Here is a 21,566-nt window from a genome sequence, read left to right as displayed (position 1 = left end):
TGATACCCAAACCAAGGACTGACACACCTGCACGGTGCACAACCCAGGTAATGAGGAGAAAGAAAATGACCTGGAAGAGACAATGAAGATGGTCGTGTCCATTGTCCAGAACTACAAAGAGAAGGCAGGAGTGGGCTAGGATGAAGGAAGAACAGCAAAGAATGAGGAATGAAGAGAACATGATGAAGATGAAGAATTACCGGTCTGATGTACAGGAGTGGACCAGCAGAAAGTAACAATTCTTCCTGCTACTATCTGCTGGTCCACCCCTGTACGATAGACTGGTAAGGGAAGGTGGATGATCAGGAGGAGAAACAGTCTGCTGTCCAGGCGTAAAACAAGAGTTAAGTGGAGAGAGGAAAAAGGCAGAAGAGAGATGCAAGGGGCAAACGAGTCAGAAAGCTAGCAGAGGGAGGAGAAGAATGAACGAGAGAAACAGAAGACTTGAAAGAAAGAGGGGAATGGGGAGAGGAAGGACAGAGCAAACCAGGAAAAAGAAGCTCCAAATGTTCGCTGGCTTTCAAAGCTCAACACATGGTGGAGCAGGAGTTTCTGTAAGTGAAGCCATTCAGCGAGGACGAGGTCAGAGGTACAGAGGTAGGCTGCAACTTATCTAATGTCCTCGTGTAAAATGACCGAACTGATGAAAAACAAAATTGACTGATATGCCTCGTGTTACTGTACAGTGACGGAGTTGTCGCACACTGTGCCTGCTCACAGTGTCGACAAGGTCAAGTAATCGTGACTGTCCCTGCCTTAGGTTGTCCCAAAGTTTTCAGGGGGATCTTACCCGTCATTGGTGAATCAGCCTTCCATACTTGACCTTTTAATTTTAGAGTCATATCACTGTTTTGTTTTGTTTTTTTCAGTTAACATCTATTTGTTTCTCTGTCTTTGTATCTCCCGTCACATCATGTGCTGTGTTACTGCACGGTGACGTTCTCTGTTTTCTTTTACATGATTTAAGTCAGTTTAAATCATGTTTACTCTGAGGAGTAGTGAGATAGTGCTACAAAGGTTGACTTACATTGCTTATAATATATTCATTCAACATCTAGATTAAGGCTGAAGGCCTGTCGCACACTGTGCCTGCTCAGAGTGTGCAACAGGGTCAAGTAATCGTGACTGTCCCTGCCTTAGGTTGTCCCAAAGTTTTCAGGGGGATCTTACCCGTCACTGGTGAATCAGCCTTCCATACTTGACCCTTTTCTAATGAGTGATATGACTCTATTTTGCCTCAGTTAAACTGAGTTAACTGATCTGTAACTGTAGGACCAGGATTTCTTGTTTAGTCCTCCTATGTCGTGTCCTGTTATTGCACTGTTACAGCATTGTCTGTCTTGTTTTGCTTCAGTTAGGTTAGGTTACATCACAAGTGATTTTCAACCAACCCAACTAACTTCTATCTATTGAGCATCGAGTATGTTCTCATGTCTCCTGTGCTGTGTTACTGCACGGTGATGGAGTTGTTGCACATTCTGCTGTGTTACTATACAGTGACGGAGTTGTCGCACACTGTGCCTGCTCACAGTGTCGAAAAGGTCAAGTAATCGTGACTGTCCCTGCCTTAGGTTGTCCCAAAGTTTTCAGGGGGATCTTACCCGTCATTGGTGAATCAGCCTTCCGTACTTGACCTTTTAATTTTAGAGTCATATCACTGTTTTGTTTTGTTTTTTTCAGTTAACATCTATTTGTTTCTCTGTCTTTGTATCTCCCGTCACATCATGTGCTGTGTTACTGCACGGTAACGGAGTTCTCTGTTTTCTTTTACATGATTTAAGTCAGTTTACATCATGTTTACTCACAGGAGTAGTGGGATAGTGCTACAAAGGTTGACTTACATTGCTTATAATATATTCATTCAACATCTAGATTAAGGCTGAAGGCTTGTTGCACACTGTGCCTGCTCAGAGTGTGCAACAGGGTCAGGTAATCGTGGCTGTCCCTGTCTTAGGTTGTCCCAAAGTTTTCAGGGGGATCTTACCTGTCATTGGTGAAGCAGCCTTACTTGACCCTTTTCTGATGAGGCATATCACTCTTTTTTGTTTTTCATCAGTTCGGTCATTTTACACGAGGTTGGCAAAGGTTAGGTTAGCCTTGTATTTACTAAGTCAGGGTTTGGTTAAGTTAATGCAAAAACTGTTTGACTATCCAGTCGTTCAGTTAATTGGTGGTGGCATAAATATTCTGCTCTAATTTACATCTTACATGCAGTCTCAGTTATGAAGAAGAGATACTTAACTTAATCCCTCAACGGGAAATTATTTTTTCATTCTGTTTCATTATCATTTATTGTAATTGTACAATATGTCTGTGTTGATTTGTCCTGTACATGTGACATCCATTGCACGTCTGTCCATCCTGGGAGAGGGATCCCTCCTCTGTGGCTCTTCCTGAGGTTTCTTCCACCTTTTTTCCCTGTTAAAGGTTTTTTGTGGGCAAGTTTTTCCTCACTCGAACCGAGGGTCTAAGGACAGAGGGTGTCACTCCCTGTACAGATTGTAAAGCCCTCTGAGGCAAATGTACTTTGTGACTTTGGGCTATACAAATAAAATTTGATTTGATTTAATTTTACTACTGAGTATACTGTTTCTGTATAGTACATATGTGTACTGCTGAGTATACTGTCTGTGTGTGTTTCCAATCATGCGTACTGCTGAGTATACTGTCTGTGTATGCTATATGTCTACTGTTGAGTATACTGTCTCTGTGTGGTACATATGTGTACTGCTGAGTATACTGTGTGCATTAATTATGTATAGTGCTGAGTATACTCTTTGTGTGTGTACTAACCATGTGTGTTGCTGAGTATACTGTCTGTGTAGTACACATGTGTACTGTTGAGTATACTGTCTATCTGTTCATTAATTATGTGTAATGCTGACTATGCTGTCTTTTTATGCACCAAAATATGTAATAGTAAAATCAAAATTATAAACTTTTTAAAGAGTTGCCTAGTGCACACACCCCTTACCCGAGACTGGATTCAAACGTCCAGTAAATGCGGAAAAAAAAGAAAAAGAAAAGAGGCCGTAGTGAAAGATCACTGTAGATGCTCAAGACTATTTTCATAACTATGACATTATCACATTCTGACATTCCATCAATATGGCATTGCCATTATCTCCAGTAAAAAATACTGACATGGCATTGGTACAATGATCTTCCTTTCCTGTCCAATCCTCTACCACAAATTGTAAACTGATCTATACATGAAAAACATGTAATAATAAAAAAATTGAACTATTTTTAAACTTGAACTTAAACCAAATGTTCAGCACACTGACAATATCAGCAGACATTACAGTGACTTGTGGTTCAAGCTTAGACTTGAATCTGTCTCAGAGAGACCATAGGCTGAATACACAGAAAAAAACATCACACAAATGCAACATGTGGATTTAATGCTGGTTTATTAACAGACTTAATAATATAATTTACAGTCCAGTTGCTCAAAACTAGAAATTCTAAATAATAAAGATTGTAACAAAGAAAGACATTGATTAAAAACTCAAAAATGAATAAAGGGTTTTAATAACAAAATAATCCTATGAAATAATCCTATGATTTATTTATAAGTAAGATTTGTCTAATTCCATTTTGCCTGTTCTTGTTCTTGTCTAAGTTCTTTAAGAGAAATGTTCCAGGAAAGATTTTCTATCTCCTCATTTGTCTACTAATTAAATGTCTCCTATATCTTTTCCATGTCACATTCAATGGCACCTGATATGACATAATCATCATTGGCATTCAGATTGATAAAAGAGAGCAGATTAATAAAAGGTTGATACAGAGAAAAGCAACTTGTTGCCAGTGTCCCTTTTTCATTGGTAACCAAGACCATGTCGACTGAAGTGGCAAAAGAGAGGGATGCTGATAGACAGACAAATAAACTGTAAACAAAGAAGACAAGAAAAAGTCACGTCAAACAAACATAAGATATAAGTGATAAATAGTATACTTTACATTGTCCTGGCTTTAAACTACAGCAAAATAAAAATGATAACTGCAATTTTTAAAGGGCGACTGAGCATTTTAACCTTTTTTAGCTTATTATTTAGCTTAGTGACTCTCACAGCTCTGAACATCATTTCACCAAAAAAGGATTTCCTGCCTGGCACAAAACAGCAGACAGTTAAAGTTAATGTGAACATGGTTGAAGTATGTTTGGTGTTTGCACCCTGAATGTACTGTACCTGTATGATAAACATTGTGACAACACCTGCACCTGTGCTAAGATAATTCCTGGCAAACCAGTCCCTCAGTTTGTGGAGACAACCCTGAAAGGCAAAATATGTTAATTTACTAGAATAGAGACAGATACCACAGAGTATTGTGTATCTTTTAAGGACCACATGTTTATACAGTGATAACATGAGTAACCTCTTGCCAGCTGGTGAAGGGGACAGTGTTACAGGGGTCCTTGGTACAACAAGAGATTGGAACAGTGCCCTTCCAGTCTTCCACACCATGAACTCCACAGCACTTGAACTATATAAAAAGAAAAAAATCTACATCAATGGCATGAACATCCATTTTATCTGAGCAGTAGGAAATTAATGAATACTACTTTAATCTACATGAGTGCATGTAAAATATCAGCTGTTAAACATATTCAAGAAGAATATGAATCTAAAGAACACAGTAAGCTGTGCCTTTGTCATGCCACAACTGCAAGCCAGAGGTGCAGGCAATGTAACCGGGATCAAAAGCTTTAATGGACGTAACGGCATAAGGAAAGAGATCAATGAGAATGATGGAGGAATGGATGTTTGGCTAAGTTGAGTAGTATTGCACTCTGAGGCTGGGGGCGCTAAATACAAAAAAACTGTTGTAGAGTAGTATATAATGTAGAGTAGTGGATCATTTACCAGATGCTGGACAGCATCAAAGTCATCTCTAATGGTCTTGTTGCCTTCTAGACTGGAGTGTCTGTAGATCTCCAAGCTCCGCATCAGGTCTTTCTCAAAGTATGAGTCAATCTGCATAAGAGACATGTGAGGTACATCATCTGCAATTCACTGCTTCCTACTGAACATGTAAGACATTGACCTCAGTCGACAGTAAGCACTACATCAGCTGCTGATATCATGAACCTCATTACAGTTTGACATAAAAAAGGTAGGTGCCATATCAATTAAATCAAATCAACACAAATAACCTTCTATAATAACCTTCTAAAATGGTTGCATAGGACACATATAAACTCTCCCACCTCTCTGCTGTAGACCAGGAACACACAGGCCATGGCCAGCTCCACCAGCATCAGGATGAATAACAGAATGAAAAACTGGAAATCAGGAAAATTGGATTTATATAATTTAGTTTCCTGTTCATACTTGACTGAGGTGATGCTAAAAAAATACATACCCACAACTTTTGCCATTGGAAAACAAAACCAAGCGAGTCAAGTCAGTTAAGCCATACCATGCAGTAGAAATAGGGATATAGTGTTTCAATTTTATTTCCACTAAACATGAATTTTGATTTCTTAAAAATAATCTGGAAGCTCAATAAAAGCATAGTTAAAAACAAAATAACATTCAAATGCAGTGAGCTACACAGACTAATGTGTAAATTATGCCATATTTAATATCATGTTTTATACTCACAGTGATGAGCATGCAGCGGTTCTCCCTCATGCCGCCCAACACTCCCAAGTAACACACACAGGTAACAATCGTACCTGTGACCACCAGAGTGTTGGCAGGGTAGATGGGCCAGAAGGTGGTGATGAGGGAGGTGAACTTAGAGTGGATCATCTGGAACTCCCCGAACGCCACAACAAACGCACCGCATAGCTCCAACACACAGAGGAGAGACAAAGACACCTCATAATATGTGGTATTATGTAGGTATGTGAGTTTAAGTTTGATTGTACATGTATGGTATGAATTAGAATTTTTAAAGGCTGTAAGACACTTTACACTGAGAGCAGGGATTCTTTTAAGTTAGGAGCAGGAAAACTCTTCTGTAGCAAGTCATTCAACTTTATAGAAGCGACATACAAAATCGCTGCAGTAATCTGTAACATAATATAATCACTACAGTCCAGGGGTCTTCAACCTTTTTCAGCCCAAGGACCCCTTGGACGAGAGACACACAGAACAGAAACAGGGACCCCCACATGTCATTAATTCTAATAACTTTTATATTTACTTTATTCAACTTTTATTTCACCTTATTAACCTATTTATATACTGGGTTGTTAGCCTATATGTGTTTTTGATTGATAAAAAGTTCATGTATAATTAGTGTTGGTTATTAATGTCCACTGATTCGAGTGCAAATGCCTCCGCTCTTTGTAGTTTCTCAGTCATCTACCTATGCGGACCACCTAGGGGGTTGTGGATCCCTGTTTGAAGACCTCTGCTGCCAGTCATATGATGGATAAACAAACCAACATTAATATCATAAATAACACTAAGACTGGTCCAGACCAACCCATTGTCTTGTCTGTTACCCATGGGTACTAGGTAAAGATCACAAAGTTTTGGGTTGCTGCTATATTAATTTAGTCAGCTTTGATCTAGTGATTTTTAGTGTGTTTATTAGATGAATGGTAAATGGTAAATAAATTCTGTAAAGAAACCCAGTTGAATATATACTGCGCAAGGCACCAGAGACTTAACTAACTTTTAACTTTTGGCTAAGCTACCTTTTGGTTAAGCCCTCCACTAACTTGAATGGTTGATGAATGATGATAGATCAATCGTACAGCTCTTCTAGGCATCTCTAATGTAGGTTGTGATGCTCTTCCCGTGATTGGGTGTGAACCAGGGTGCATCACATGATGGACTCAGAGGTAATTACACAGTTACAAAGCATGGCACACTTCCTGGAGGCTTGGGTGTTTTTCTCATTCACCTAATATTTGCCTTGGCAGTGTGTGGAGGCTGCAGTGTATCATGTCTTTAATAACCTACCCAACACAGAAAGTTGAGATTTGTCACCACAGTCTTCAAGCAGTTTACACAGGAGCGATTCATCCTTCCTGACTGTTTTCCTCTTTAGATCTGCAGGAGAAGACAAGTTCCTTCACTAAAACACTGCTTACAGGCACATTTAGAATTCATCAAGTGAAGATCTGAAAGTTTTCCTTTAACACACGTGGAACAAAACAAGTGAACCTGCTGCTGCTTTTCTGTGTTTACAGGACACCACTGTTTGATATGACAACACTGAGCCATGAGGCACAATGGACACCAGTAACCTATTCAGGATCCAGTTAATCATTATTACCTGCTCTTATCTACAGATCAACCATTTGTTGCAAGTTGGTACCTTATGTTTTAGAATGTATTATGTTAAAGTGGCTTTTACTCAAAACAAACTGAATGACCTCACTGTCAACCTGCACATTATTCATGTATTCTTGAATATTTCTTTACATGACATGTAATTATTATTATTTTAAATAAATGCTGGTTAATGCCTTTTATAACAACAGCAGAATCACACATGATATGTCACTTTTAACTTATTTTATCACTTAACTTTGTTTTCTCGATTGTCCTTCACAAATAAAGACACAAACATTTATAAAGTCATCGTCTAATTAACAAGATTGACTCATCAATCGTAATAAATGTGATTAAGTAAATCCAGCTTACCTTAACAACACTGTATCTGATATTCCAATGACAGATGTGGTGAACTGTATTTTGGTGTTGTTCCCAACATTCCCAGTGTTAACTGATGATAGACTGGGAGGAGGAGGAAAGAGAACTGAGGACTCTTTCTGCCAACTGGCAGGAAGAACCTACATGAGCAACACTAAAGAGGAGGGGCGTCCACACTGAACGCTTACAGTAAAGAAGAGCTTCAATAGAAAATTTCAGCAAACAAATTAGCTGATTTGTCACCAGTGTGTCTGCATTCCTGACTTACTGTATTGTTGATGCACAACACAACGCAGCCATTTTTGGGGATTACACTGAATGATGAACTGCTGTGTATGTGCCAAACTGACTTTTATAAAAAATATATTGTTTTGGTACTTGATTGGCTGAGCCGAGTTTGACGTCATTGTAAATGAACTCTATAAACACCTGTGAACACGTTACATCAGTATTATTGGGGAAAACAAACTGTATTGGTGTTCTGGAGAGCTATGGGGATGAACCGCCTTGGCTCCATGATGCCACAAATTTGTAAAGAAGCTGGTACAGAGACAGGCTGTGGCGCAGGTCGTCCACCAATCAGATGAGGAGGTTCGATCTCCGGCTCCTGCAGTCTTTGTCCTTGAGCAAGATACTGAACCCTGAAGCTCCTAAAACTGATGAACAGTTGGCACCTTGCATGGCAGCCGATATGAATGTGTATGAATGTGTGTGAATGTAGTGTGAAAGCGCTTTGAGTGGTTGCAAGACTAGAAAGACATAGCGCCTTTAAGTACAGTCCATCCATTCATTCATTCAGTCCACACTGCCTATAGAGACAAAGTGATAGAGCACAAATGTGAATCAATGTACAACAACAGCTGAAGCTGAAGTGATATCCTTGCTTCTGGCACATCAGATTTAAAACAGTTCATCCTGATCTCCATCCTGTGGTTTTTGAGTTTCAGGTGAACTGAAATCACCCAATCAATAAAGAAGAAGGAAAGAACACACACATCATCATCAACAATCTTTGCTGTTTGTTTGGGTAGTATGCTGGCTGTTATTTTATTATTTATCCTTATTATTATGATTTACAGTTGTCCCTCACTATAACGTGGTTCACCTTTCGCGGCCTCGCTGTTTCGCAGATTTTTCTAGTGTAATTTTGCATGCTTTTTTTTTTTTTTACAGCGTACTGTACAGTATGAACGCGCATTGTGTTCGGCGTCCTGATTAGCTAAGGGATTAGTGTTTAAATAAGAGAGAAATTTGAGAAAATGTTAATGCCTGTCTGAGAAAAGTGTATAAAAGTGTGTGGTTTAGGGTTTTACGGTCTTAAAACATGTAGAATAATTGTAAAAAATGAAGCTGATTACTTCGCGGATTTCGTCTATTTCGGGTTATTTTTATAACGTATCCCCCGCGATAAACGAGGGACCACTGTATACATATAACTGTATGCTCATATATGTATATCACTTGCCCTGGTTGACTGGAAAAACTAGTGTGTCTGCTGTTACTGTAACATTCCTGTGGGTGGCAGCAGGACTGTTTATAATATTTATATATATATAATGCTAATTTGTATTATACGGGTCATGTACATAGTTGTAAATATAGTAACATAGTGGTGTATATCTTTTTTCTAGTTTATTTATTTTTCTAGTTTTGCTATTTCTATCTTACATTTTATTTATTCTTCTTTTCTATCTTATTTTCTTTTTATCCTTTTGAGTGTTTTTTTGCACAGTCGCGACAGTCACCTTCATTTCACTGCCACTGTACCTGTACTTTTAGGCATGTGACAAATAAAAACTTGAATCTTGAATCTTGAAATGAGAGATAAACTTGTTTACATATTTACAGCCTGGGATATAATGACACATCTTTTCTATTGTAATGAATTCATCCTACTTTTGGTATAACTGTGTAAATATTGTCATTATAGAGTCCTATAGATATTGTGAAAAGGTGCATGCATTGTATTGAATTTGTAAATTATTTTTATTCATCTCCCTGTAGTGACTGGTTGCTTGTGCCACAGTGCAGGATAAGAGACTTGAATGTCTCATTGTTGATAAGACGGTATGGAATTATGTAACATTATCATATTATAGGCCAATAATGCAATAATCAGATAATAATGTAATAATTACATTATTGGTATATTATTACATTTTTGGCTGTATATCATTTAAAATTGCCCAAATTATTACGTTATTGGCAGGTATTACATTATCGGTTGCTACACACCCTTCTTAAGACCCATTTTTAATGCTGAACGATTTAAACTTGCAGTCATTGACTTTACTCGCACTCCTTACTAGAACAGCTGTCACTGGTCATCCACCTCTGTAGGTGGCGCTGTCACGAAAAAACTACAAATACCGTCCGGAATATGCAACTTGCATTATTGCAGGTACATGCAGTTAGTTCTTTGTCTTTGGCCTAATGTTTATTAAATATTAGTCAAGCAGTAACTCACATTAGCAGTCAGTCACTCAGGTGTGTGATAGTTTGGCTGTGTGTGTGTATTTCATAGTCGGGCAGGCATAACTCGTACCGGAACCTACGCCGGTTTCCCGCTTCCTGTGAAGACACCCGCTGTACTCCATCGCATCATGTAAGCATGAACAGTTTGTAAAGAACTTGACAAACCGTCTGTGTGCAGCTTTTATGGGGTAATGGACGAGCGTGTCGTCGGTGTACCGCACAGATGCTGTATTACACCGCACTGACCGAGCGTGAACGTGACGTCAGAGACAGCCAGCGTACATGTGGCGGGCTTTAGCTTTAGCTTTAGCTCCGCTAGCGTTAGCCACCGCAGCTAACCCACCCTGATAGCTTTCAACGAGCTAGCTAGCTAACGTCCACGCTCGTACACACGCACATTGTGGTCAGTGCATCACAGTCCATCGATGAAGCACGACTCACTGCGGTGCACCAGCTTGTCTGACAGGGGAACTGTTGGATAACTAAGTCGGGTGCGGTGTATTTTCAAGTTGAATCGCGACGTGCAGTGCGGAGCGCTAACACGCATGGACACGGCGCCAAAAAAAAACGTTGATGAAACAAACGACGGACAGATGGAACCAAATTTGTCTTCACCTCTCACCTCACACTTCAACACGGATAAGTTACGCAGAGTGTTTGCAGACATAGCGGCACTGCTGTCATGCAGAAAGCCAACCACAACAATGGAGTCACGGTGTTTTCAGTTCCCGCTTTCGGTTTGGACTAAACCTTCAGAACAGTAAATGGCCTCTGTGAGCTCTGTTATTACAGTGTGAATCACGTCTGAACAGTCCGAAACCAGTTTGAATTCTTTCAGTATGAACTAGAAGGGCATCCTAGTTATTAAAGCTAACACCGGTGTTACAAGTGGCCGACTTCACAGTGTTATTGGAAGTAATAATGTGTCCACATTGAACTAGAATGCTTTCTTCCTTCCGCTATGTTTTATGAGAACTGGGTTGGTAGTCCCTCTGTAATCCTGCTCCTTGGTGGAGGTCATAATTCCAGCCCAGGTAACCTGATGTGCGCCCCCTCCTCCCCAAACACACAACCACTGATTTTAGCTCCATCTGGAGACGCATATTTTTCTACTATTCTACAAATAGATGCCAACATTCTGTAACATTTGGGAACTTCTGTCATGAAATGAAATAAAATAAATCCCTGAAGCAAGACCTGTAAGTTCATTAAACGGGTACTTAAAATATCATCTAACAGCTGATTGAAGAGACTTTTCTTTAAGCACAGCGACCCATTTATTCACCACATTGCATACACCAGTCCCTTATTGTAACTCCATAATGCAGAAATGGTTTGTGAATCAGTAAATGTTTTAGAGATATAATAATTAAAGATAATAGATAATAATAATAATAATAATAATAATAATTCAGGCCAGTTGATGTTTGTTGTCTCTTACAGAACCAACCCCAGTAACCAAATCTGTGCACAGTGACACATTCTTTTGTGCTAAAAAAGCATTTTTATATGACCAACCTGCCGGTGTGTCCAGATTAGATATTTTCAAGGGCAGGTTAATACAATACTCACATGTCTATATGTATTTTGTTATTGATCACTGTAAGGAGATCAGTCTCTCCAGAGTGTGGAATAAAGCTGTCCATGTGTATTTGTTTGGAAGTTGTCTTGATGAACTCTTGAGGCCTGATATTTGATCCCTGTCTCAGCAGAATGCCAAAATCAAAGGAAGTTCTGTCTTCCACCTCTGGAAGTGACTCCGACAGTGAAGTAGAGACCAAGGTTTGTGCCTTAACACTAACTTCTGATGAGTTGACTTCATCCATGTACTTTGAATGTGTCTGACAGCAGGTTGACTGACAGACAAATAAAATTAGGCGACTGACGGTAGGGCTGGGCGATATATCAGTATTTTAATCTATATCGATATATTTTCAAAGGCGATATAGCACGAGACCATATTGTTTATATTAATATAGTTTTTTCCCTTGAGCCGCCAGTTGGCTTTTATTTCTCCTCTGCTCGTTGACGTCGTCATGTCAGAGTCTCCAGTAATTCCTTTAACTAAAAAGTCACTAGTGACAAGCTAGTCGCTTTTTGGGAAAAAACTAATTGCTAGAGGGTCTGAAAAGTCACTAAATATAGCAGCAAAGTTGTCAACACTGGACCACTGATTAGTGTGTCAATATACAACCGAAGCAGCAGGGTTACTGGTGGGGCACAGGTCTTGACCTGTGTGTCCGCTGTTGTTGTTAGTATGAGTGGTGGGAGTGTGATTTACCGGCGGGCCATTAATAGCAGATGTATGAAATTATCCGGCGGCGGAATGGGGTGCAACTCTCAAACTCAAAACAACTTTGGGGTAATTCATTTGGAGCAGCTTTAAACAAGTAGAAACAGAGGAAACATACAAACATACAGATAAATGATACAAGGAAGCTAAATGAGGAAGAGTGATAAACTACAAAAGAACGTAATAAAAAATAGTTTGAAAAAGATAGATAAGACCAGCTAAATGTCAATAAAATCGATAAGACTTTAAACTTTTAAATTATGTGCTTCACGACAATACACTTAAAAGACTATAAAATATGACCTGTTCCAAGTGTGAAGGAGAAACTACAGTGGCTGTGGTAGGCACTAAAGATGTAAGGCCCTATGTCAGTCTGTTGAAGAGGTAGATATGAAAGGCTCATTCTAACACAAACAGGTGACGATACACTGATGAAAACAAAAAGTCTGCTGGATTGTGCAAACCGTCCAAATCTGACACACTAGACCTTTGAAAAGAATCAAAGTTTACATGTGGCTGGCACATTTTTTACAGTGCTTGCAGGGATTACACGCCATCTTGTTGAGCAATCATTTCTAAACATTCGTGTGTTGCTCTGAAAGGCTGACTGTTAACTTACTTACTTCACTGATTGTAAGTGACATGTTTGTTTAATTCCCAAACATCTCAGTTTTTCATTCTGTGACTTCCCATTCAATTATTTCAATCTTAAACAGCTCCCCAGTCAATCTTTGTATAGGCATAATGCTCTCATACACAGGACCTAAGGCCCTCCTTAAACACAGATGAAGGGAGTTGCTGCTGTTTAATTTTCTTTGCTGTACAACTGTTGATGTTGATGAAAGGGATTAAAGCCCAGTTCATACTAAGATCTGTTCCACCAGTTAATCCTGAACCATAAATCATATATTTACGGACATGATAAGGGGCAAACGTTTGAAATCTTTGTCTTTTTCTTTCAGGCAAAAAGAAAGAAGCCAAGTGCACCAGAGAAACCAGCCAAGAAACCAAAGAGTGGAGAGAGTTCAAAGCCGGGCGGCTCCTCCAAGGGCAGTGGTAATGGTGACGACAACATGTTCCAGGTGAGTATCACAATTACCACCATGTCACCATGAAGTGTATTTATCCCCAAAATGTTGTGTGGAGAAACGTGAGGTCCGGTTGACATTTAGTTTGCTCATTACAGATCGGAAAGATGAGATATGTGAGCGTCAGGGACTTCAAAGGTAAAGTCCTGATCGACATCAGAGAGTACTGGATGAACCAAGATGGTGAGATGAAGCCAGGGAAAAAAGGTAATCACACCAGTGTGCTATAGATATATGACTTTCATGTTAATATTAATACAATGAGCATAGAAATCTATATACATGCAGTGTTTAACAAATGTATTAGACCACCACCCAATGTAAAGTTTCTGCCACAGCTGCCTTAATTTAACAGCATCGGTAATTACCAAAATCATATTTTGTTACTGTAATAGTTCATATGTTGACGCTATCACAGATGTTTTAGCATTTTAGCATAGTCAGTGATGATGTTCTGGACTGCCATATATTTGAAGTGGTTTCTAATGCTGCTGCCCTACAAATAGAAAGCCCTCTCAGTATGATGTACTCCAGAACAAGACACAGTTTGATGCTCTGTTTAAACTCGTAGGCATCTCCCTGAATCCTGAGCAGTGGAACCAACTGAAGGACCAGATCTCAGAAATTGACGATGCCATAAAGAGAATATAAACATTCCTTTAACGTTGTCTGCGGAACTAAACAAACGTGACGGCTAATCAGTTTTGTAAAAAGCCTGGGATGTTTTCTAATGGACTTTAATTTGTAGTTGTATCCAGTGTTGTCCGCACACTCTGTTCTTTCTGTGTGAAACTTGTTTTTGAGCTGTTGTAGTGAAGGTTTGGGTGGTCGATGATTACACTTGATGGGTAGGATGCATCAATACAATGTTGTTTTTATTGAGTCATATAATAAGGCACTAGCTTAATGTTGTTTAGTCACTGTGTAAGTTCACGTCCAGTTTGACTATCTTGTAAATATAAATCACTTTGTTTCATTTTGACCTTTGTAATATGCAGCACCCAATATCAGAGCCCAGTCTGTTATGTTATGTTATGTTATGTTATGTTATGTAAGTGATTAGAATCATGGCTAGAAATATAAGTTAGGTTTTGAAAATAAAGGATACTATTAAACAAACTGGCATATTCAGTTATTGAAAGCATTGTATTATATTTCCATTACCTAAGCAGGTCTGTTACTATAAACTACTTCTGTCAGCGCCAACGTGCGCTATGAACTTGTGAATGTGAGGCTTGTGATGTCTTATTGACCTTTCACTTCATTTTCATAAAACTTGGCAGAGATAGATACAAATATTTCAAATTATCTACAGAGGACACCATGTGTCAACAAATAAGTTCAACAGAGGGGTGTTTAACAAAACAGGACTGCCAGTTAAACCAGGTTTACTTCAGTAAGTCAGCCTTTTAAAAATATATATAGATATATATAATTCTGTTTGATAAACAGGACACACTCGAAGACTAGCTTGGTCTTGGTCAGGCTACTCTCAGCCAGAAGTTCCTCTTTTTCACTGCATTGTGAACATTTACAGTTTGCAGTTCACATGATTTCATCATGTATAGATGTGGGCTGCACTTACTGCAAGATTAAACTGTCCACATGTTCTTTCAGATGCACTGCAATTAGAATAAAGCTAATACGCAACTCGGTTGTGTCTGTAGCCCCATAGTAAGAAACATCTCAACATTTGTTCTCACTTTATATGTCATGTAAGTAAAACTAAAGATACAAACATCCAGAAAATACAAAATGAGATGAGACTGTTAACAGTTGAGTCCATATGCATATTTTTCTTATGCATATTTTATAATTCTGCTGCAATGAAAGAATTTCCCTTCTATCTATCTTAATTGACATGTTCATTTTCAGTGTAAAGTTCATATCACTGACGCAGGACTTGAACCCACAATGTCATGATCAGAAGTTGAATGCTGCAGGTATTTCATTGTCTCACTGGTATCTGAAACAACATGACCACTCTTATTCAGCCCATTACATTATTCAACGTTGGGCTGATTTCTGTCTTGCTTCTGACATCTTTATGAAACACTAATCTCTAAGCTCTAATTAGACAACAAGAACATTAATAATCAACAAAGGAGTTAATTACTTTGGAATTTACAATTGCATTACATTTGTCCAGAGTTATTAGATTACAAGACTTAAAGGGTCTTGGGATACTCTCTTTCCATGTGGAGACTCAAACCAACAACGTTTCCTACTAGCTATTGTGTGTTGTAAATCTTGTTCCAGGTTTCTGCACAGTATGAAAGTAGACTCTCTTTTTGCCCCTGTTCTGTTTTCAAAATGATAAATTCAGAATTTTTACAGAATAAATTGATCAAACACCGTGTTTTTTATGGCCCTTGGCAGCCACAGTCAAAATGTTTATCGCTGTGTGAGAGAGCATGGGCCAGAGCGATCTTGATGTTGAGGCTAATGAGGCATGCGACTGAACGCACACTCTCTGCTCTGCCCCAAGGGTCTCACAACTCTACTGCATCCGGATATCCGCGAGCAGATTAGTTCAGCAGTGTCTTTGAACTGCATATAAACATCACAGATAACTAAAGATTGCACTTGCCTGAACAGTTATGAGTTCTGCAGTGATGTAGTTATCAGAAAAGTGAACAGACTATCTTTTTTCTGTAAGGAAACCAAACTTTTATGACTGGAGAGACTAAAGAATATGGGCTAACAATAGTATTATATCTATTCATCATATGGAAAAAATAAAACGAAGCCTATTGGTATCACAAGTTAGTTTACTTCCTCTTTGGGCAGATATTGGTAAATCATCATCCAACTTTCTGTGAGGAGTATGGACTGAACAGCCACAACAGGTAAATGCAAGTTTTACATAACAAATAAATATATAGACAGGTAGAGTGGGTCATCCACTAATAAGATGAACGGTGGTTTGATCCCTGGCACCTCTGGTCTGCATGTCAAAGTGTCCTTGGGCAACATACTGAATCCCAAATTTCTCTCAAAGGCTGTGGCAAGATAATGAAGAGTTTTCTTCATTATCTTGTTCAAACCGGATACTCTGGACAGTCTCCACTTTCATCAGTGAAAACAATAAGCCCAAGATGAGGTTACATGCGTATATGGTTTTATTTTTACACACAAATTTGATATCAGGAAAGCCTTTTAGTACAACGTGTACATATGGGTCATTCCCACCAAAAACTTGGAAGAAGAAACCTTACTCTATCTCTGATTATATTCTTCAACTTAAACAGGCGACATGAAGAGATACCAAATGGGGTCGGTCTCAGTATCTCCAAGTACTGGACAGAACCAGTTATTCACACATATATAATGGAGAGCAGGGCCCATCTTCAAGGTCCCTCTAATCTCAACTACCAGATAACCCACACAATGCTGACTTGTGTAAAGGCATTTGAGGCCCTTCATCATTCATTTTTGTTTATAATGTTTATATGTTATTTTTCCGCATATCATATCAAATTGCAGTGATTTACTTGAGGTCATGTCATTTTTTGTTCAAGCCAGGACACAGAAACGGTATAGAGAATCCAGAGAACTTTCAAAATAAAACACCCTGTGAAAAGGGAACCAGATTAACTACTAGGCCAGCTCACACTGGGTAGAAACACATAAACCAAGTAAAATGACAACTCTGGTAAATGTTCTACCTCTGAAACTCTTCTGCTGTCTGTCTTGATAAATAATAGTCAAATGTGATGATATAACCGTGCAAACAACAACAACATACGGATACTATTTCAAAATCAAAGAATGAGCTACATTTCATAATCTCACATAAGTGAATAGCAGTAGCAGAGCTCTAAATATTTATTTGAATTTAAGAACATTTCTCTGTCAAAAGCAGCAGGCAGACAGAACGAGCTGTTTGTGACTTGGAGCTCTATCTCTCTATCTCAATGACTATCTCTTCATTTCCCTGTTGTTTCCCTTCTGTTTGTAGATTAGGGGTAAATGGCATTAGGACAGAAAGTTCTATTACAACCACTGAAATGAAGAAGGCAAAGAAACTATAACTAAGAAGAACTTTCCATTCTGGAATAAAAGACAACACACCATCCCATGCTGCAAAAAATACCACTGAGGCTTTGGCTGCTTTGGGCATAAAGAGATAAAAATCATGATGTGGCCACCATCATCCCCTCACCTCAACCTATTGAGAACCTGTGGAGCAGGTCCCTTCACCATTCTTGGAATCCCAACCTTTTTTCTCGCTGCCTGGGTGATCTGTACTACCTGTACAGGCAGTCCAGTTGACACTAACCTATCCCTCTTAGGATCCATGCCTTGAGACGTGGGCCCAGTGTGAGCAACATTGCCTACTTCCTGCGACAGGCCCGACTGGTCCAGAGCTGGGCTGCCAACATTATTCATTTCTGCATACTATGACACTGAATGGTGGTCCAGGGCTATCAGGATGACTGTCAAAAGCACCTGTCTCACTCTGTAAGGCAGTGGTGCACTGTTTTTTGAATTTGGGCTATACAAATAAAATTTGATTTGATTTGATAAAGCATAAAGCATCCTTTTTGGCCATTTTGCAAACTCCTCTGAATGCAGAGGCAGCTATACCCACAGAGTCCAGTAGAGGGCAGGGTCTGTGTAAGCTATGACTTAAAGAGTTTCACCCCTGTTTCAATGACACTACACATGCACACATATACTTGGTGTTTTTTTCTTGGTAATGGATCAAATGACTATTTGTTTTCAAAGCTGATTAAAGCTGATTAAAACCAACTTGACAGAGGAGGCCACATCCAGTTCAGACATGGCTGTATAAACAGCAGGGCAAGGAGGACCAAATGGCCTAGACATCTCAAGTGAGACTGTTAAAATTCAAAATGGGCAATATGAGATGAGAGTGTGTGTAGATGTGACAAATAATTGGCAGAGACCAACATTTACAGTGATACATTATAAAATTGCATTGCTTGGAATCTACATGCCTGAAAATGTTTTTTTGCCTGCTAACAGATGAATAATAACAAATGAACGTCATAGAACTGGTTTAAGTTCTATTCCCAACTATAAGATACTTATACCTGCAATAAGAGACTGGACTGAGTTAAAGAAACTAGTGGAACAGAGACTCGACAGGAAGTAACGTTACTACTATGGCACTTCAAATATCTGACCAGGTACGAAATAAATGGTTGCTCTGCATGTAAATACATTTTAATGATGGACATGCTTTATTTGGTCACTTTCTCGCAAACAAAGAGTGAAGTTTCTTCGGCCTTTATTTGGGGACTTCCTTGACATTCACTTTCTTCTTCCAACATTTGTAAAATGTCAGCCTGGGCCAATCAAATGAGAACCAGCTGACCTGTCAGTAAAAAAAAAAAAGAGCAGCGCAGTGATACAGCGAAAAGTACGGAGCCCCAGATATGTCATGGGGGGAAAAAATAATAAGTTGTGGCCACGAAATAGCAATTTGTTCCCACAAAATAATAAGTTGTGGCCACGAAATATTAACTCGTTCCCACAAAATAATAAGTTGTGGCCACGAAATAGCAATTCGTTCCCACAAAGTACTAATTTGTGGCCACAAAATATTAACTCGTTCCCACGAAATAGGTAATCCGTTCCCACGAAATAGGTAATTTGTGGCCACAAAATATTAATTCGTTCCCACGAAATAGTAATTTGTGGCCACGAAATAGGTAGGCCTAGCTGTGCACAGCTGGATGAGCAAAATCAAGCGCAACTCCTCAAACAGGAACAGTCACTGTCACACAATGGACAGGGATAGTATGATAGAGCTTTATTTTAGGCTGGGAATGAAGTACAAAGACATTTTGAAAAGCCTGGCATTGGAGGGATTTATTATTAGCGAGAGGCATCTCCACAGACTATTAAGAGCCAGGTCGCTGCACCGGCGTAGGTACGACTTGGACGCCGGGATTGATTTCATTGTTGACCAACTGCAAGGCTCTGGAAAGGATCACGGTTATCGGTGGATGTATACAAAGTGTATACAACACGGAATTCGTATCCGAAAAGAAGACGTCAGGATCCTCCTCTCTCTGCTGGACCCCGTTGCTTCACAACTTCGACGGACCAGACGTCTCTCGAGGAGGCAATATTTTGCTCAGGGACCTAACTTTGTGTGGCACATAGACTCATATGACAAACTAAAGCCATACGGGATATGCCTTAATGGCTGCATTGACGGGTTCTCACGCAAAGTCATGTGGCTGCGGGCCGCTCGCACCAACAGTGACCCGAAAGTCATCGGGGGGTACTTCGTAGAGACACTGGAGCGCTGTGGGGGCTGCCCCAGGCTCGTACGGACTGATATGGGCACTGAGAACGTGGTTGTCAGAGACATTCAACGGTATCTACGGAGAGATGACGTGGACGATAGAGCAGCGGAGAGAAGCTATGTCACAGGGGCAAGTACTGCAAACCAGAGAATTGAGAGCTGGTGGGGAGTGATGAGAAAACAAGGAATCGAACCATGGATCACGGCTGTAGGAGAACTGAAGGATGAGGGATTCTTCTCCGGGGATTTCGTTGACAAAGCTCTGTCACAGTTCTGTTTCATGTCAATTATTCAGGTAAATATATTATGATCACACCAAGAAACACAGAAACTGTATGTTACACACTCTGTAGCCTATTTATTGTTTACAGCAGTCTGAAAACACAAACAGATAGACACATAGCCTACACTCGCAACTACTCTGTTGTGGCTGGACTTCCTCTCAGCGGAGACTTGCCACTTGAAGCGAACCCGGGACTCCCACATCTAAGACCGTGTCGCTAACCATTACACTAACTACTTGTATATCAATGAATGAGTTTGCACTAACTACTTCTATATCAATGAATGAGTTTGCAGGTAAACTTATGGTTGGGGTGTGAATAGCTCGGCTGTGGCCAAGGCTATTTGTACCAGGGGTGCAAATAGACACTCCGAATAAATAAACTGATTAAAATGATCAGGGTGCCACATGTACACTATCTTATATAACGTTAGGCCAAATACATATTTAAGTCACTGAGTTTATCTTATATATTTATGCTTAGGCTATGTAATATACAGTGTGTAGCTATTGATTCTTTAAACTGTTGTGAAAATAAGACACACAACGCAATTTAATCAACTTTTATTGCATTGTTATATGCAAAGGTCACTGTTTAAAAATGCAGTGTTTCAGTTAGGCTATGTCTAAATCATTCTTGTTCCTTCAACAGGAGCTATTAAATGACATCCAGGGTGTTTGGAATGCTCACCGTATAAGGCCCTCCAAGAACCCCAACGTGCCAAGTGGGATACCTGATGTCATGTACATGGCCCCTCACCTTTGGGGTGCAGAAAACTGTCTTGTTCCACTAACTGAAGATCTGACTGCATGTAAACACAGCTGCACATTTTTAAGTTCAGTCCCATGTGATGTGGATTTGTTTGATTTGTGCACAATAATAATGGAAGAATCAAGCTTGGAGTTCCCGTCTACCATGTCTGATGCTGTTGATTTATATATTCAGCTGAGGGACACAGTTCGTCCACAGTTATTTGGGCCAATTTGAGTGGACAAAAGCATACAAAACATGTACAGTACTTTAGTACATGGCATATTGCACATACTTTTCATATTTGTGCAATTATCTTAAGTCTTATTTTGATGGTTGCATCATCAATGCTCTTTATGTTTCCTGCGTGTCTGTTTTAATCACAGTGGAAGAGATTAAATAAATGCAATGTTTGATCAAGTATTATGTCCTCCATAACAAATCACAACACATTAAGAAAGTGATGTGTAATATAACTGTATATGCTATATATATATATATGCAGCATATTACCATATGCGCATATACTGTATGATGCATATGCAGCATATGTGCAAATATCCTCATACAGGTTCTTAAAGATGTATGGAATGGAACAGAGAAGACATCAACATGTAACAAACTTGAGTGGTTTAATGATCTTTTTAAAACGTAATTTGTACGTAATAGGATAAAAACAGTTTTCAAACTACTGGCTACTGATAGTTTCAGAATAATTGTGGTAAATATCTCTAAAGTTTTAACAACTTGTGTAAACAGCTCAATACATTT

At 39.3% G+C, this 21,566-nt stretch overlaps 3 protein-coding genes and 1 long non-coding RNA gene across 7 annotated transcripts; 3 read left to right on the top strand and 1 right to left on the bottom strand.

The window, feature by feature from the left end:
- Positions 1-2,764: 2,764 nt before the first annotated feature.
- Positions 2,765-7,726, bottom strand: LOC113744409 (leukocyte surface antigen CD53-like). Its single transcript, XM_027273853.1, has 8 exons — positions 7,614-7,726; positions 6,927-7,016; positions 5,613-5,801; positions 5,216-5,290; positions 4,872-4,982; positions 4,384-4,491; positions 4,197-4,280; positions 2,765-3,893 (listed from the first exon to the last, which is right to left on the bottom strand). Exons 2-8 carry the CDS (start codon positions 6,987-6,989, stop codon positions 3,825-3,827), a joined length of 699 nt encoding a protein of 232 aa, XP_027129654.1. The 5' UTR covers positions 6,990-7,016; positions 7,614-7,726; the 3' UTR covers positions 2,765-3,824.
- Positions 5,744-7,797, top strand: LOC113744411 (uncharacterized). Its single transcript, XR_003461505.1, has 3 exons — positions 5,744-5,855; positions 7,157-7,276; positions 7,690-7,797. It is a non-coding gene; the product is annotated as an uncharacterized LOC113744411 (long non-coding RNA).
- Positions 7,798-10,004: 2,207 nt separating this feature from the next.
- LOC104930860 (SUB1 regulator of transcription) lies at positions 10,005-14,597 on the top strand. Of its 3 annotated transcripts, none has more exons than XM_027278295.1 (6): positions 10,005-10,023; positions 10,147-10,227; positions 11,810-11,879; positions 13,353-13,472; positions 13,577-13,685; positions 14,050-14,597. In XM_027278295.1, exons 3-6 carry the CDS (start codon positions 11,811-11,813, stop codon positions 14,127-14,129), a joined length of 378 nt encoding a protein of 125 aa, XP_027134096.1. In that variant the 5' UTR covers positions 10,005-10,023; positions 10,147-10,227; position 11,810; the 3' UTR covers positions 14,130-14,597. The 3 variants fall into 3 exon arrangements, with proteins under 3 accessions (XP_027134096.1, XP_010744049.1, XP_027134097.1); XM_027278296.1 differs by having other exon boundaries at positions 10,009-10,023; positions 11,807-11,879; XM_010745747.3 differs by having other exon boundaries at positions 10,005-10,227.
- A 4,564-nt stretch (positions 14,598-19,161) lies between these two features.
- On the top strand, positions 19,162-21,296 carry LOC109139776 (uncharacterized). Of its 2 annotated transcripts, XM_027273578.1 has the most exons (3): positions 19,162-20,056; positions 20,697-21,045; positions 21,229-21,296. In XM_027273578.1, exons 1-2 carry the CDS (start codon positions 19,184-19,186, stop codon positions 21,030-21,032), a joined length of 1,209 nt encoding a protein of 402 aa, XP_027129379.1. In that variant the 5' UTR covers positions 19,162-19,183; the 3' UTR covers positions 21,033-21,045; positions 21,229-21,296. The 2 variants fall into 2 exon arrangements, with proteins under 2 accessions (XP_027129379.1, XP_019119949.1); XM_019264404.2 differs by lacking the exon at positions 21,229-21,296 and having other exon boundaries at positions 20,697-21,063.
- Positions 21,297-21,566: the final 270 nt, after the last annotated feature.

Source organism: Larimichthys crocea, chromosome III (genome assembly GCF_000972845.2).
Source record: "Larimichthys crocea isolate SSNF chromosome III, L_crocea_2.0, whole genome shotgun sequence".
In the NCBI taxonomy this organism is placed as follows: Eukaryota; Metazoa; Chordata; class Actinopteri; family Sciaenidae; genus Larimichthys; species Larimichthys crocea.
Note: the sequence above shows the minus strand (reverse complement) of the source record. Positions and strands in the feature narration are given on the sequence as shown.

What these genes read in the sequence shown, in the direction of transcription:
- LOC113744409 (XM_027273853.1), bottom strand. Translation starts at nt 6,989, where the DNA reads ATGAATCGCTCCTGTGTAAACTGCTTGAAGACTGTGGTGACAAATCTC. An exon ending in TTGATGCTGTCCAGCATCTG is followed by an intron (nt 4,492 to 4,871) that starts GTAAATGATCCA and finishes CTTTTTATATAG; the next exon opens with TTCAAGTGCTGTGGAGTTCA. An exon ending in TCACAATGTTTATCATACAG is followed by an intron (nt 3,894 to 4,196) that starts GTACAGTACATT and finishes CTTTGTTTACAG; the next exon opens with TTTATTTGTCTGTCTATCAG.
- LOC104930860 (XM_027278295.1), top strand. Translation starts at nt 11,811, where the DNA reads ATGCCAAAATCAAAGGAAGTTCTGTCTTCCACCTCTGGAAGTGACTCC. An exon ending in ACAGTGAAGTAGAGACCAAG is followed by an intron (nt 11,880 to 13,352) that starts GTTTGTGCCTTA and finishes TTTTTCTTTCAG; the next exon opens with GCAAAAAGAAAGAAGCCAAG. An exon ending in GATGAAGCCAGGGAAAAAAG is followed by an intron (nt 13,686 to 14,049) that starts GTAATCACACCA and finishes TTAAACTCGTAG; the next exon opens with GCATCTCCCTGAATCCTGAG.
- LOC109139776 (XM_027273578.1), top strand. Translation starts at nt 19,184, where the DNA reads ATGAGCAAAATCAAGCGCAACTCCTCAAACAGGAACAGTCACTGTCAC. An exon ending in GTTTCATGTCAATTATTCAG is followed by an intron (nt 20,057 to 20,696) that starts GTAAATATATTA and finishes TTCCTTCAACAG; the next exon opens with GAGCTATTAAATGACATCCA.